The 17,229-nt window shown below is 40.0% G+C and overlaps 1 protein-coding gene across 1 annotated transcript in view; it reads left to right on the forward strand.

Annotated features, from left to right (window-relative positions):
* Nucleotides 1–17,229, forward strand: part of ENPP1 (ectonucleotide pyrophosphatase/phosphodiesterase 1) — a 179,299-nt gene that overhangs the window by 117,835 nt on the left and 44,235 nt on the right. The window contains exons 14-15 of the mRNA XM_044291516.1: nucleotides 3,015–3,046; nucleotides 6,436–6,563. Coding sequence (XP_044147451.1) covers nucleotides 3,015–3,046; nucleotides 6,436–6,563 — 160 coding nt within the window. The remainder of the gene's footprint in view (nucleotides 1–3,014; nucleotides 3,047–6,435; nucleotides 6,564–17,229) is intronic.

Below are 17,229 nucleotides of genomic sequence, written 5' to 3' on the forward strand. Positions count from 1 at the left end.
AAGAAAGGCTGAAAGACGACCACCACTGAACAAGACACACAAGCTGAAACGTCAAGACTGGGCCAAGAAATATCTCAAGACTGATTTTTCTAAGGTTTTATGGACTGATGAAATGAGAGTGAGTCTTGATGGGCCAGATGGCTGGATTGGTAAAGGGCAGAGAGCTCCAGTCCGACTCAGACGCCAGCAAGGTGGAGGTGGAGTACTGGTTTGGGCTGGTATCATCAAAGATGAGCTTGTGGGGCCTTTTTGGGTTGAGGATGGAGTCAAGCTCAACTCCCAGTCCTACTGCCAGTTTCTGGAAGACACCTTCTTCAAGCAGTGGTACAGGAAGAAGTCTGCAAGGTAAGAAAAACATGATTTTCATGCAGGACAATGCTCCATCACACACGTCCAAGTACTCCACAACGTGGCTGGCAAGAAAGGGTATAAAAGAAGAAAATCTAATGACATGGCCTCCTTGTTCACCTGATCTGAACCCCATTGAGAACCTGTGGTCCAGCATCAAATGTGAGATTTACAAGGAGGGAAAATAGTACACCTCTCTGAACAGTGTCTGGGAGGCTGTGGTTGCTGCTGCACGCAATGTTGATGGTGAACAGATCAAAACACTGACAGAATCCATGGATGGCAGGCTTTTGAGTGTCCTTGCAAAGAAAGGTGGCTATATTGGTCACTGATTTATTTTTGTTTTGTTTTTGAATGTCAGAAATGTATATTTGTGAATGTTGAGATGTTATATTGGTTTCACTGGTAAAAATAAATAATTGAAATGGGTATATATTTGTTTTTTGTTAAGTTGCCTAATAATTATGTACAGTAATAGTCACCTGCACACACAGATATCCCCCTAAAATAGCTAAAACTAAAAACAAACTAAAAACTACTTCCAAAAATATTCAGCTTTGATATTAATGAGTTTTTTGGGTTCATTGAGAACATGGTTGTTGTTCAATAATAAAATTAATCCTCAAAAATACAACTTGCCTAATAATTCTGCACTCCCTGTATGTATATATATATATATATATATATATATATATTGATATATATATAGTTCTCCAAAAAAGAGGCAGCACTCTAATATAAAAGTGAAAAGACCCGCTTTATTCCTTTATTCGCCTTTGCAGAGGGGAATAAAGCGGGTCTTTTCACTTTTATATTAGAGTGCTGCCTCTTTTTTGGAGAACTACTACCATTGATGACCAATTTGCACCAGGATCCACCATTAGTGCTGCTGTTTTTCTTTGTTTGTTGTAATGTATGTATATATATATATATATATATATATATATATATATAAATTTACAACCATGACGGTTGTTTTTTTTTTTTCTAAATATAATTCAATACTACATTAATTGAAAGATTGGAAGACAACAAGCATCTTACTAATTGACAAACGCTAAGATAAATAAAACACAAGTATCCATAAATCTGCATTTACATACCTAGTAAAGGAAAGTACAAACCATAGCAATTTGCCAAGGTGCTTGTTGTTATTATCATTTTTCTACAAATCTATTTTTTCCTGGGTGTGGTATAATTCTGTTATAGTGTTTTTTTTTTGTTTTGTTTTTTGTAAATAATCTTGCACAAGTGGTATAGAATAGAAACTGAATGATAAGTAGTTCTAGGTTCACTGATAAAAAAGAAGGCAGATGTGTTGCTAGGAAGGTGATAACCATAAAGTGAAAAGCAAATGTATTACCATGCACTAGATCATTTTAGCTTAATAATTAAATGTGATTATATATATATATATATATATATATATATATACACACACATACACATTAAACCATCAAGTGCATTCAGTGGCATACAGCAAATAACCTGGCAAGTACAGGAATACAGTATTTGTAAATTGATTGTGCCTAACAAAAGACTTGTTTCCTGTAAATTAAAGCCTAGATGACAGTTCAAGCCCACGTCCTGTTCTTTAACATATTTTGTTAACACTTAGAATGATTACCATGAAAGACAAGTCTGTTAGGCTACATGCACACGACCGTGCCGTTTTTTGTGGTCTGCAAACCGCGGATCCGAAAAAAACAGAAGCCGCCTGTGTGCCTTCCGCAATTTACGGAACGGGCGGCCCATTGTAGACATGCCTATTCTAGTCCGCAAAACAGACAAGAATAGGACATGCTATATTTTTTTGCGGGGCCACGGAACGGTGCAACGGATGCGGACAGCACACGGAGTGCTGTCTGCATCTTTTGCAGCCCCATTGAAGTGAATGGGTCCGCATCCGAGCCGCAAAAACGGCGGCTCGGATGCGGACCCAAACAACGGTTGTGTGCATGAGGCCTTAGAAAGCCGAAATCTGCACTATATGGTCATCTTAAAATGGTTGCCTGAGATAATTAAAATTCTCAGACAAACCCTACAATGTGTTAAAATAATAAAAACATCATATACTGTACTTACTCTTTACTCCAGCACTGTTCTGTGTGGCGCTTCTCCAATATTCCTGCCGCTGTTTGTTTTCCTACAGCAGCTGTAACCTCTACAGCCAATCGCTGTCAGCAGCGGTCTAAAGTCAACATTGCCAACTACTGTGACATGCTTGGATTCTGCACCTCACCGCTACAGCCAATCACTGTCCTCAGCTGATGACAATGATTGGCTGAAGTGGTCATGTGCAGTAACCAAGAAAATGAATCAGCCAGCACTCATTCAGTGCACGCCGCACGGGATAGAAGCAATCTCCACTTGTAATATAGAAGAAATACCAGCAGTCGTGTCTTGACAATTAATTATGATGTTTTATTGCATCAAATCAATGTGTCCTAAAACGAGGACGCGTTTCGGCAAGCATGCCTTTATCAACAGGTAGTTGCAGTAACCAGGCAGGTACATCGAATGGGTTCCTTTCTAGGTTTCAGAATAGTCTAGCTAGTGTACACCATTGCTTGTATAAAATATACACTTGTATACATACTGTATATTTGACTTTTAACAACATATTTAATCTTCAAGTGTCTAATCCTTCAGAATGTGTTTTTCAGTTGACTATGCAGAGCTTGCAAAGAACCTATCAGTAAGTACAAATCCAATCTGATTTACTGTGTATGTTCCATGATTTATGCCTGTAATCTAAATTACAGCAAGATTTATGTGCTCTTTTACATAAATTGATAATGCTGTTTGGTGTACACAGACACCACATATTAATTGCTGCGCATCTGTGTAACATGAACATGGTAATGGATCAGAAAATAATGTTAACAATCAACATTAAGGGTTTTTTCCTTGATTTAGAGTCACTGTACTTTCACACAACTTTATATAAATGAATAGTATAAGCTACAACAAGAAACTTTGTAATATGTTTTATCAGTGAGAAACTACTAGTTCTTATGTTATCATCTATTTACCTCCCAATACAAAACCCCCCTCACTAATTACTTTTCACTTTGAAAAATGCATTGACTACTTAAGACAGACCACTCCACAGGAGGATCATACAGTCCTGATCAAAAGTTTAAGACCACTTAAAAAATTGCAAAAAAAATCTTATTTTACATTGTTGGATCTTAGCAAGGTTCCAAGTAGAGCTTCAACATGCAACAAGAAGAAATGAGAGTGAGACAAAACATTTTTTGAGCATTCAATTAATTGAAAATAACGATTAAACTGAAACAGGCTGTTTTTCAGCTGATCCAAATTTTAGGACCACAGGCCTCTAAAAGGCCAAATCTGTGCAAAGATGTATTCATTGTCATTTTCTGTCAGGTAGTCACACGTTGTGATGGCAAAGGCAAAAAAATACTCCCTTTTTGAACGTGGTCGGGTTGTTGAGCTGCATAAGCAGGGTCTCTCACAGCGCGCCATCGCTGCTGAGGTGGGACGCAGTAAGACAGTCCTTTGGAATTTCTTAAATGACCCCGAGGGTTATGGAACAAAAAAATCAAGTGGAAGACCCAAAAAAAATTCATCAGCACTGAACCGGAGGATCCAATTAGCTGTCCATCAAGACACTGGATGATCCTCGAACCAAATTAAGCCCGTTACTGGTGTTGACTGCAGCTCCATAACCATCAGACGGCATGTGAGACTGAAGGGCTTCAAAAACAAAAACGTCTTCAAAGACCTCGTCTCCTTGAACGCCACAGTAATGAGTAGCTCCACCGTTATTGTTTATCACTTCCAGATATAAGTGATGTAGTGGCCAGAAAGTGTTATTTCTCATTTACACACACTGTACTATTGATCAAAGTTTATTGAAAGGTTTAGTACGCTTTAAATATTGATGAGCTATGCTTAAACTAGGCAATCAATATTTGATCGGTGGCTTCCAGAGTTTGACTTAAGGGCTCATACACACGAACATATTTTCTTTCTGTGTCAGTTTCATTTTTTTGCAGACCGTAGGCAAAACCATTCATTTCGATGTGTCCGCAAAAAAACTGAAGTTTCTCCATGCATTTTGTTTCCGTATGTCCGTTCCGCAAAGGAGTAGAACATGTCCTATTGTCCGCATTACGGACAAGGATAGGACTGTTCTATTAGGGGCCAGCTGTTCTGTTCCACAAAATACGGAATGTACACGGGTGTCATCCGTACTTTTTGCGGGTCTGTGTTTTGTGGACCGCAAAATACATACTGTTGTGTGCATGAGCCCTAATCAGATGTTTTCAGGAACTGTTGTGTCATAGGCCTGTGGTGTTATAGGCCTGTGACATCACATCCCACAGTCATATGGCTTTTGTGCAGCTCGGTCCTATTTCAGTGAATGGGACTGAACTGCAATACCAAGCATGGCTACTATACAACGTATGACACTGTGCTGTGAAAAGGCGGTAGTGCTCATGCAAGCCCTGTGACCTTTTCAAAAAGTTGATCAGCAGGGGTGCGCAAGTTGGACCTTCACCAATCTACACATGAACCAGCCGGTCATTTAAAAGGCTGCCATATAATGTTATATTTCCTCTGAACTGGCCAAAGCAGGGGAAACACCTAATGGACTATAGCTTCCCTTGGTGATAAGTAGTGGTTTCTGGAGATTTCAAAAGACAAACTCAAAATGATCATCTGATCAATGGGCCAACTTTAATAGCTAAAAGGGGTTGAAGAGACAGACTTTTTAAACTGGATTTTCCTGAGTTTAATTAATCTCACCTGGAAATAGTCTTATTATCCGTTTAGTTTGAGATGGTCAAGATCTCAGATATCTGTTTTCTTTTGGAACCAAGCTAAATATTGTTCTTCTGATGTTTTAATGTATAGATTTTTCATTTATATAGTTCTCCCATAAAAAAAAAAATACAGAGATGACGCTCAATGGTTGGTAAAATTTCTTTTTTTTTTTTTTTTTTCAATTAATGGTTTTTATTTTCTGGTAAAATTTCTTTAATGTCTTTCTACCAGATGGATAGTTACAAAAAGAACCCAAAGCATAAGTTATACATTATTGTTACATCTATACCTTTCAATTACTTTTATAACTCATTCAGACTACTGTAATGTATTGTAGTCTCTGTATTACTGCCACAAGTCTTGGTCTGACCACAGGTCTGATGACCCGAACTTCAATAGTTCAACAATCTTTTAACTAATGTTGACTTATATTTCATATTAGATCTTCAGAACATCAAACGAATCTTTATAGCTAAATATGTATAAAATGATAAGGGCAGCACTTACCAATGTAGTAAAAAAAAAGAATAATCCTTTATTTCATCTGGGATAACAGTCAGCAGAGCTCAACATGACAGCGGCGACGGCCGTTTTGCACGGCTTTGCGCTTCCTCTGGCCACTGACGTCATCCCGGATGAAATAAAGGATTATTATTATTTTACTACATTGGTGAGTGCCGCACTTATCATTTTCTACATATTGGACTATATTTATTGCTGTTGGGCTTGAGCACCACTATATTATGCTGGAGGCACAGACGTGCGGTGGATCGCCAGTTGGTTTGCAGTCGAGACTGTTCAGAGTGTAGCGACTATGCCGCCTCCTTTTTCTCTTATTGTTTTTTTTTTTATGTTAATAGCTATATCTACAACCATGTGAGCTCCATACAACTGTCAGCATTAGACTGGGTTTACACCACCGTTTCATTTTCTGTTCTTCTGATCCATCTGGAGAAAAAAAAAAGTATTTTAAGCATTCATTATACTCAGTTCTGCACATTTTTAGCTATATTTTAGATAGAAACAAATACTTTGGGTAGTACTTTTTTGGTCTAAAATAACGGATCTCAGACAGAAATGGCTAAAACGGATCCAAAATGTGCATAACTGAGCATAACGGATGCTTAAAATACAGAATCCTTTTTGTTGTTGTTTTTTGTTCTTCTGTCAGAAGAATAGAAAATGAAATGGTGATGTGAACCCGGCCTCATGAAATTATTGGATGCTACTTGAGGGACATTTTACATAAACTGTATGATGTTTATTTTCCTTTACTGTATTTCTCATCAGTGTAGAAAACGTGATCAGCACTTCAAGCCATTTCTGAAACAATACTTACCAAAACGCTTACACTTTGCCAACAATGATAGAATTGAGTCGCTTCACTTTTACTGTGATCCAAAATGGCAAGTTGCAAAGTAAGTAAATTATTTAGTCTAAACCGAAATTTACAACCTCCACTTCCGATCCCCTAGGAAAAAGTCAGATGGTCAAGTTTCATCATTCATCAACTTTGACCCTAAGTTGCGGTCAATGAAGCGCTTAGTTCTTCATAGGTGTATCTCCTACACAGAGTATACCAAACCCTGGGTTTATTGTTTCAAAGGGGATATAGATCAGGTGATGTGTGTACCAAACATCAATCCTTGGGCTAGGGTTTAATATATTTGAGAATGGAGGCATTGGATGGAACTACTGGACCAAATTGATAAGGTTTTTTAATACAATTTAGTACAATTCCTCTAGAACAGGGATGGCCAACCTGCGGCTCTCCAGCTGTTGTAAAACTACAACTCCCACCATGAACTGCTGTTGGCTGATAGCTGTAGGCAGTCTGGGCATGCTGGGAGTGTAGTTTTGCAACAGCTGGAGAGCCGCAGGTTGGCCATACCTGCTCTAGAACGTATCTTAGGGTTCCGGTCCTTTTACATGGACTGATCATAAGGCCAATTATCGGGGATGAGTGTTTATTCCTGATAATTGCCTGTAACATCAGTCTATGTAAAATGATCTTATCTCTCTGATATCTGTGATGGAGAGTCATCATTTAGTCATTCTTTGGCTACTGTACCATGCCTGCAAACTGATTGTATACCATTGGAAATTATACTTTCTGCCAACATTGGCAGAATATGTACATACCGTAAACCTACAATTGAGATCTTAGAATTTTGTATATCTAAAAATCAAAAGTATTGAAGGGGTGTTTAATATTGCTAAACTATGCCCAGCATTGTTCATCAATATCTGATTGGTGGAGGCCGACTTCCAGCACCCCCACCACTCAGCTGTTTAAAGATGCTGCAGTGCTCCGTGGGCGCTGTGGACACTTCCTAGGGCAGTGACAACACGTTCATTGGTCACATGGCCTAGATGCAGCAGAGTCCCATTAAAGTCAGTGGGGATGAGCTGCAATACCAAGCACAGTGCTATCCAATGGATGGCGCTTTGCTTGGCAAGCTGTAAGCTGGCTGGGTGCCAGTTGTTGGATCCCTACCGCTCAGGTATTGATGACCTATCTTGAGGATAGTTCATCGATATTAAAAACTTGGAAAACCACTTAAAACTTCTTTAAAAAGTTGGAGGATATTTGGGGCCTGTGAATCAAAACCTGGCTTAGCTCCCTTAACCCTAGTAAGAGAAAGAATCTTGGGAGTTTAATACTGGGATGTAGTGGAGAAATGATAATATATGACTCTTTAAGGTCCTTATACACAGAAATGTTAGATATAAAAAAAAAAAAAAAAAACTGCCAGCAAAAGCACTCTTGTTTTTTTTTTTTTTTTTTGCCATTTGTGGTTTTTGTGGCATTTTTTCTGGAATTTTTTGCACACAATGTAGCTTACCACTGGCATTTTCTTCATTATGTTTTTCCCCAATTGAGAAGGTGTTGTCGAAATGCCTGAAAGAAACGCCAAAAGCTACAGCATGCCGAGTTTTTGAAAAAAAGCCACCTAATTAACAAAAATGCTAATAGTATAAAAATGCCTGTATGTCCTGAATTTCATAATTTCCATAGACCTTCAGCTAACATCTGGAGCTGGTGTTTTTAGCACAACAAATGCAAAAGTTCAGAAAAACACCACTAAAAATCTACGTGTGAAAGCACACTAAAAGCGGTAGTTACGGACCTGCTGTTGATCCCTCTTCTTGGTATTTGAAATGACATGTGTATTGAGAGAGGTGGAATTTTCTTTTTCGAGTTGTTAAAAGCAAAACTTCAATAAAAACTACCTGATCAAAACTAACCTGGAAAAATGATAGAAAATTGATGGTTCTAATAATGTTTGTGGCATGTTGTTGGTGTCTGTCATGAGATGGATACGGCCCTGCCATAATTTTCAATGCCCTGCCTGTTCCTATGACTGATCAGGAGGATCAGTGCAGCTGCAAGCGTACTTTCACACTTGCGGCCGAGAATTTCGTCAGTCAGTTCCATCGCCGAAACTGCCTGCCGGATCCGTCAATCTGGACGCAAACGGATGCATTTGTGAGACTGATTCGGATGCGGACCCGTCTCACAAATGCATTGCAATACCGGATCAGTCTTTCTTGTTGTCATCCGGAAAAATGGATCCGGTATTAATTTTTTTCTCATTTTTAAAGGTCTGCGCATGTGTGCACTTTGCCGTTTTGCCTGAACACTTGGGGCCGGATCCGGCATTAATGCATTTCAATGGAAATGAATGCCGTATCCGGTATTCCGGCAAGTGTTCAGTATTTTTGGCCGGAGAGAAAACTACAGCATGCTGCAGTATTTTCTCTGGCCAAAAAACATAAGAGGGACTGAACTGATGCATCCTGAACGGAATGCTCTCCATTCAGAATGCATTAGGATAAAATTGATCAGTTTTTTTCCAGAATTAAGCCCCTGTGATGGAACTCAATACCGGAAAAAAAAAACGATACTGTGAAAGTACCCTAAACAGAGCCTAAACTGGATCTCCTTTGAAGATAGTATTATTACAGTGGTGCTTGAATGTTTGTGAACCCTTCAGAATTTTATGTATTTCTGCATACATTTCACCTAAAACTACATTAGATTTTCACACGCATTCTAAAAGTAGATAAAGATAACCAAATCAAACAAATGAGTCCAAAATAATAGACATTTATTTATTGAGGAAAATTATCCAATATCACGTCTGTAAGTGGCAAAAGTATGTAAACTGTGCAGTACAGTAACAAGTGCAACTAAATGTTTCTGGTAATTGTTCTTCAAGGATTTTTAGTCCATTTGTAAGTTCAAAACATCTTTAACTCTGTTATGTTGGTGAGTGTTTCTCCATAAACCGCTCTCTTAATGTCCTTCCACAACATTTCTGTTGGAGTAAAGTCAGGACTTTGACTTGGCCTTTTCAAAAACTTTAACTTTGGCTGCTTTCACACGACTGTATAGAATTCCGTCCATATTCTGGCTCTGGATTACGCACGGATTACAGATTATATACCAGCAGTATTGTCATCAGTATTGCTTCAGTATTTAATCAGGATTTATATGCGTATTTTTGATGCACTCCCATAGACTGTAATGTGCTTATTTAGAAATAATAGACCCACATTCTATTGAAGCTCAGCTAATGGACATATGTCTTGACATTTGCCTTTAGAATTTGCTGGTATAATTCAGAATTAATTATTCCATTAATGATGGCAAGTCAGTTGAAGCAGATTCAGCAAAAGCTAATGAGAGAAACGCCTTTAGTTGCTTGGAGGTCACCTTGAGTTCCTTTGTGACCTCGTGGACTAGCACTTGCTGTTTGCGTGATCTTTGTTGGTTGACCACTCCTGGTGAGGGTAATAATGGTTTTGAATTTCCTTCATTTGTACAAACTCTTTAGAGATGCTTTTGTAACCTTTTCCACGAGCATCAGCAACTCCTCTTCTGTTCAAGCCATGATACACTTCCACAAACATGTGTTGTGAAGATACGACTTTGAGAAATCCCTGTTCTTTAACCCTGTGCCATCCAGTGCCATACATGTATGGCAGAGGGTGGGTCTTCCAAAATGGTGCCAGTTCGCTGATACTATAGCTGTCAGGTGCCTGATGTTTTAACAGCAGACACCCTGGGCTATTGTATTTGATCGACGATCACATCGATTGCATACATTTAACCCCTCAGATGCCATGGTCAAATTTGACCACGGCAACTGGGAGTGCAAAAACACAAAAGCACATTCTCATGGGTGTTCTTCGGCTTCCCTAGCAGGGATCAGGGGAGCCGGATAATGTATGTGCCAGCTTCTGCCCCCTTAATGATCTGAGGCTCCCGCACATAGGTTCCTATGGAGACCCTGTGGCAGGGCTTTATAGGAACATATTGTAAGTCTCTTAGACCCCAATGCTAGTGCATTGGGGTCTATGAGAGAAGCTATCTGAACTATAAAAAAGTTTGTTTGTTTTTTTAAGTTACATAGTTAATATGGTTGATGAAAGACATAAGTCTATCAAGTTCAACCAAGGGATAGGTGGGGATGCAAATCCCAGAAGGAAATTAAACTAAGATTTCTACACATTTTCATAAGCATTAATGTTGTTTACTTTTAAGAATTCATCTAAACCCTTTTTTAAACTGACCACGTCCTGAGGAAGTCTATTCCACAGATTCACAGTTCTTACAGTAAAGAAGTGTTGACTCTTCTGGAGACTGAACTTTTTCTTCTCTAATCGGAGGCAGTGCCCCCTTGTCTTTTGAGGGCATTTTACATGGAACAGTTTTTCACCCTTTTTTTTTTTTTGTATGGCCCATTTATATATGTGTATAGGTTAATCATGCCCCCCCTTATATGTCTCTTCTCAAGACTAAATAAATGTAATTCTTTAAAAAAAAAATCGTAACTAAGACCCTCCATGCCCCTTATCAGTTTAGTCGCTCTCCTCTGTACTTTTTCCAGCTGCAGAGCGTCCTTTTTATGGACTGGTGCCCAGAACTGAACTAGATATTCCAGATGAGGCTGCACCAACGCTTTGTAAAGTGGTAATATTACATCCCTGCCCCGCGAGTCCATGCCTCGTTTAATGCATGACACTAGCCTGGTAGCCTTAGAAGCAGCTGATTGACATTGTATGCTGTTATTCAATCGGTGATCTACAAGGACACCCAAATCCTTCTCCATAAGTGACTCCCCCAGTGTTACATCCCCTAGGACATATAAAGCACAGATATTATTACTACCAAGATGCATAACTTAACATTTATCCACATTGAACCTCATTTGCCAAGTTGATGCCCAGTCACTCAGAGTGTTCAAGTCAGCTTGTAGTTTTATGGACATCTTCCATAAACTGTACAGTACTACATAGCTTAGTGTCATCTGCAAAAATTAAAATGGTGCTATTAATCCTGTCCTTGATATCATTAATTAATAAATGAATTAAAGAATAGAGGACCCAGCACTGAACCTTGGGGTACACCACTTATAACCCTGGACCATTCTGAATAGGAATCATTGACCACAAAGTTCTGGACACGTTCCTTCAGACAGTTTTAAATCCAATTACAAACTATTACTTTCCAAGCCTATAGACCTTACTTTACCTATTAAACGTCTATGAGGGACGGTATCAAAAGCCTTTGCAAAATCCAGAAACACTACATCCACAGCCACCCCTCTGTTCAGGCTTCTACTCACCTCCTCATAAAAACAAATCAGGTTAGTCTGACAACTTCTGTCCTTGGTAAACCCATGTTGGTTATCACTTATAGGGGGCACATCAATGACTGAACTGAGCTGTTTCAGCACTCTTGGGTGTAATCCATCTGGACTCGGAGCCTTGTTCACATTTACCTTATTTAATTTATCTTGGACCATGTCTATAGTTAGCCAATTAAGGATATTACTGGGTGTACTAACAGCCCCAGCACCACAGATATCAGCTCCTTTATCTTTTGTATATACAGAGCTAACAAACCAATTTAGTAATTCTGCCTTTTCCTTATCTTTAGTGACTAACCCCCCTTTACCATTATTTAGGGACCTACCTGCTAAGACCGTGTTTTTTTAGCATTTATATATTTAAAGACTTTTTGGGGATTTATTTTGCTCTCTTTTGCCACCTGCTGATTGTTTTGTATTTTTGCTAATTCTATCTCCTTTTTACAGATTTTATCAAACAAATAGCTGACCCCTCAGATCTGTATTTTTTAAATCCCCTTTTTTGTCTTTTATTGCCCTTTTACAGTAGCTGTAAGCCATTGTGGGGGTGGGGGGGTAATTTTAGCCGTATATACTTGTTACCTAAAGGAATACATTTTTTTTGTGCAATTGCTCAATGTGGATTTAAAGCTCTCCCATGTATCCTCAGTACTATTATATGAAAGTAGCTGCTCCCAGTCTATTCCCTGAAATGCCGCCCTCAACCCAGAGAAATTAGCCTTTTTTTAAATTCAGTGTCTTTGCTCTGCCTGACTGAGTTTGCTTCTTATAGTTTAGGGGGAATATAATTATATTGTGGTCACTATTACCTAGTGTTTCTCGAACAGTAACATTTCCAACAAGCTCTGCATCATTAGAAGTTACCAGATACAACAGAGCACCTAGTGGGAGCTTCTACAAACTGGCCCATAAAGTGTTCCTGCAGCAAGTTGAGGAATTTTCTCCCCTTTGCGGTTGAGGCAGAACCATGACCCCAGTGAATGTCTGGGAAGTTAAAATCTACCATTATGACCACTGTGCCAGCCTGTGCAGCCCACTCTATTTGGTTATTCAGTTACGTTTCTATCTCCTCTGTGATGAAGTATTTTTTTTTTCAGTGTTTATATCCCTTTGAAATTCCTCCCATAAGGTTTCAACATCCTCACCATCCTCACCTACAATTGCCTCTTTCACACTTGCCTTCAGATCACTCCTCACATACAGGAACACGCCACCACCTTTTCTATTGACCCTGTCTTTCCTAAATAGTGTAAAACCCTCAATATTTACAGCCCAGTCATGTGAAGAGTCCAACCATGTCTCAGCCACACCAACTACATCTATGTGTTCTTCTGGTACCATAGCCTCCAGCTCCCCCATTTTTCTAGCTAGACTTCTGGCATTTGTGAAAATACATTTTTGGGTTACCTTGGTTGATGTTTGTATGTAACAAGTTCTTGTTACCAGCAGTTCTATTTTTCATTGGTGTATAGTTCTGCACAGTCTTCTCCCTACTTTCCTCACCAACCCCAACTAAATCCCCACTGTCCCCTCCTATATCCCACTCTCTATGTACACTATCTACCCCTTATTAGTATGATCCCCCACCCTCTCCCCAGATCCTAGTTTAAAAGCTCCTCCAGCCGTCTAACCATTTTCCCTACTGTCCCTACTGTAGAGCCTGTAACCGACCGAGAAGTCGGCCCAGTTCTCCATGAACCAAAACCTTTCCTTTCTGAACCAGCTTCTAAACCACTTATTTAACTCCCTAAGCTCCCGTTGTCTCTCTGGTGACTCTGGCTCGTGGCACTGGTAGTATTTCTGAAAACACTACCTTGGAGGTCCTGGACTTGAGCTTCTCTCCTAGTTCCCTAAAATCATTTTAAGGACCTTCCATCTCCACCTGACTTTGTCATTGGTACCAATGTATACCATGACCGCCGGGTCTTCCCCAGCCCCACCCAGCAATCTGTCAATCCGATCCGCAATATGCCAAACCCGATCATCTGGAAGACAACACACTGTTCGGCATTCACGGTCTCTGCGAAAGATGACCCTGTCTGTCCTCCTAATAAGAGTCCCCTACCACCAACATCTGTCTAACCTTTGCTGCACTCCTTTTCCCATCCTTCCTGCAGGGGGCATCCTCCTGGTTGCTAGAAGAAATGCCCTGCTGCAGTGTTGCTGGCCCTGGGCTTTCATACCTAATATCAGCCAAACAGGCATATTTACTAGGGCATTCCATCTGAGGACTAGCCTCCCTGGCACTTTTCCCTCTACTCCTTCTTCCTACATTAACCTAACTGCTGACCTGATCGTCCTGATCTTACCCTCCTCCTCCCACCTCCATTTCACTGACCCCCGTCAGTGCCTGCACAGCGAGTTCTAAGCCCCTCTCCAGTTTTGCAATGCCCCTAAGTATTTCAAGCTGCTTATTTAGATTTAAGATCTAGGCTTCCAAATATGCAACATGATTGCATCTAGTGCAAATGTATTCACCCTCGAAGGGCTCTTCAAGACACGCATACATTGCACAAGACATACACTTAGTAGCATTGTCCATGGAGCGCATGTTTAGATGGGGATGAAAGCAAAGAAGGAAAACAGTAAATATGAGTTAAGATTAAGACCCTGTCTGCTGCAGTTGGAGGACGAGCTAGAATCAAGCCAACAACATACAAGGAAACAAGGAAAATCTAGCAAGTTCTTGCTCCTTGTCTTAAACTCCGGTTCTTTAAACTCCACTTATTCAGGAGCCCACTTAGTGCAATTATAAAAAAAAAATAATACAAATCATCCCACTTTCCCAAAAATTTAAATAAACGATAAAAACAAAAACATGGGCAACGCCGCATGCGAAAACACCTGTACCATTATAAATAATATTAATACAATTAAATATAAATATTTACCCCATACAGGAAACGTGAAATGGAGAAAAAGTCAAAATGTTCAATTCGACTTTGTTTGGTCGCGTCACCCACAAAAAATTGAATAAAAAGTCATACACCCCAAAATAGTATCAATAAAAAGTACACTTAACTACAAAAAAGTTATAGGGGTCAGTATATGATGATGAAAGAAAAAAAATAAAATTTCAAGGTTATTTCAGTATGAAAAAGGTTGAAAAACTATGTTAATGTGGCTATAAAAACGAAACCCATAAAACTGTGGTGAAATTGCGTTTTTTTTCCAATTCCACCCCTTTTGGAATTTTTTTCCAGCTCCCCGATTCATTGTATGCAATTTTTAATTGGTTCCATTAGAGAGTACAACTTGTTCTACAAAAAACAATTCTTCTTAGGGCTATTTATACAGAAAATGATTTTTTTTTTAATATGGACCCGGAAAAGCAGGGAAACACAAAATTGAAAAAACCTCTGAGGGTAAAAGGGTTAAATAAAACAGTGCTGTCTGTGAATTACTTAAGTCTGACCAGGACCTCCGTCAACGCGATCAGCTGAGAGGCAAGTAACTTCCCTTCCGGGTCACGTGAGATGCCGCTTGTATCACCACGTGGGACGCCGCGTGTATGGTGAGGCACAGGGCAGCGGAGGACGCCGTGAATCGGGAGGCCGGTAAGAGAAGCTGTCTATTGGGAGGCGGATAAGCGGCACATCGAGAGTCCGGTAAGAGACATTTACCTTTAGGTCCGGACAATACAGCATATCATACAGCCGCTAGGCTGATATACCCAACGCAGTGAAATAGAGCGGCATTCCCCATTAAGGTTGGACTGTTTTATTTAAAGCTGCATTGACTGCATATTAAGGTTGGACCATTTTATTTCAAGCTGCATGGACTGCATATTCTATTTAAACTGCATATCTGCACTACTGCACTAAAAAACTAAAGTTGGTACCAACTATAATACTAAACAGCATATCTGGGAATTATATTGCTATATCCAACTTAAAGGATTAGTCATATCCAATCAAAAGGATGAGATATATACAACGGGCATTTTCCTCTTTTTCTTTTTCTTCACAGTGGCAGATTTTATTATTATTTTATGCAGCTGATACATTCTGCAACAGGTTGATTTATTTTATGCTATTTTGGGATTGTACTTTTAGTGAATATTAATTGTTATTAAATGTAAATTTTCTCTATTGGGCATATTCATTCTGTGTGTGATCCCATATGTAGAGAGTGCTCCTCATACCTCTATATAATCACATTTTTCTATACAGGCCTAGGGTGAGGCCTTTAGAGGTGAGCACCTCTGATCTATAGCCAATTGGTGGGTGCAGCCGCTGTCTTTTACTTTTTTGCGTTAAATAAAACAGGTTGCTCACTCACACCTTATTGTGATTCCATTAATTCAAAATACCTGACTGTAAATACACCATTAAATAATCTGCTAATCCTGCAGGTTCATGTACTTTTTGCCACTCGCAGACCTGTGATTTTGGATTTTCTCAATAAATAAATGTGTAATATTTTTGACTCGTTTGACTTGGGCCTCTTTCACACTTGCATTGTCCGGATCCGGCGTGTACTCCACTTGCTGGAATTACACGCCGGATCCGAAAAAACGCAAGTGTACTGAAAGCATTTGAAGACGGATCCGTCTTCAAAATGCTTTCAGTGTTACTATGGCACCCAGGACGCTATTAAAGTCCTGGTTGCCATAGTAGGAGGGGGGAGCGGTATACTTACAGTCAGCGCGGCTCCCGGGGCGCTCCAGAGTGACGTCAGAGCGCCCCATGCGCATGGATGACGTGCCATGCGATCACGTCATCCATGCGCGTGGGGCGCCCTGAAGTCCCTCTGGAGCGCCCCGGGAGCCGCACGGACGGTAAGTATGCTGCTCCCCCGCTCCCCGCTACACTTTACCATGGCTGCCAGGACTTTAGCGTCCCGGCAGCCATGGCAACCACTCTAAAAAAAGCTAAACGTCGGATCCGGCAATGCGCCGAAACGACGTTTAGCTTAAGGCCGGATCCGGATCAATGCCTTTCAATGGGCATTAATTCCGGATCCGGCCTTGCGGCAAGTCTTCAGGATTTTTGGCCGGAGCAAAAAGCACAGCATGCTGCGGTATTTTCTCCGGCCAAAAAACGTTCCGTTCCGGAACTGAAGACATCCTGATGCATCCTGAACGGATTTCACTCCATTCAGAATGCATTAGGATAAAGCTGATCAGGATTCTTCCGGCATAGAGTCCCGACGACGGAACTCTATGCCGGAAGACAAGAACGCAGGTGTGAAAGAGCCCTTAGTGGTCTTTATTTACTTTTTGGACTTGTGTGAAAATCTGACGTAGTTTTAGGTAAAATTTATGCAAAAATATAGGAAATTCTAAAGGGTTCACAAACTTTTAAGCACCACAGGTTTTTAGATATATTAGCTAGCTGTATCTTTAGCCAGGAGTACCCGTAAAAGTCCAAGACTGGTTGTAAGTGAACAAGTTGTCTATTTGGGGTTCTAATTTCCTGTGGTC

Source organism: Bufo gargarizans, chromosome 4, assembly GCF_014858855.1.
Source record: "Bufo gargarizans isolate SCDJY-AF-19 chromosome 4, ASM1485885v1, whole genome shotgun sequence".
In the NCBI taxonomy this organism is placed as follows: Eukaryota; Metazoa; Chordata; class Amphibia; order Anura; family Bufonidae; genus Bufo; species Bufo gargarizans.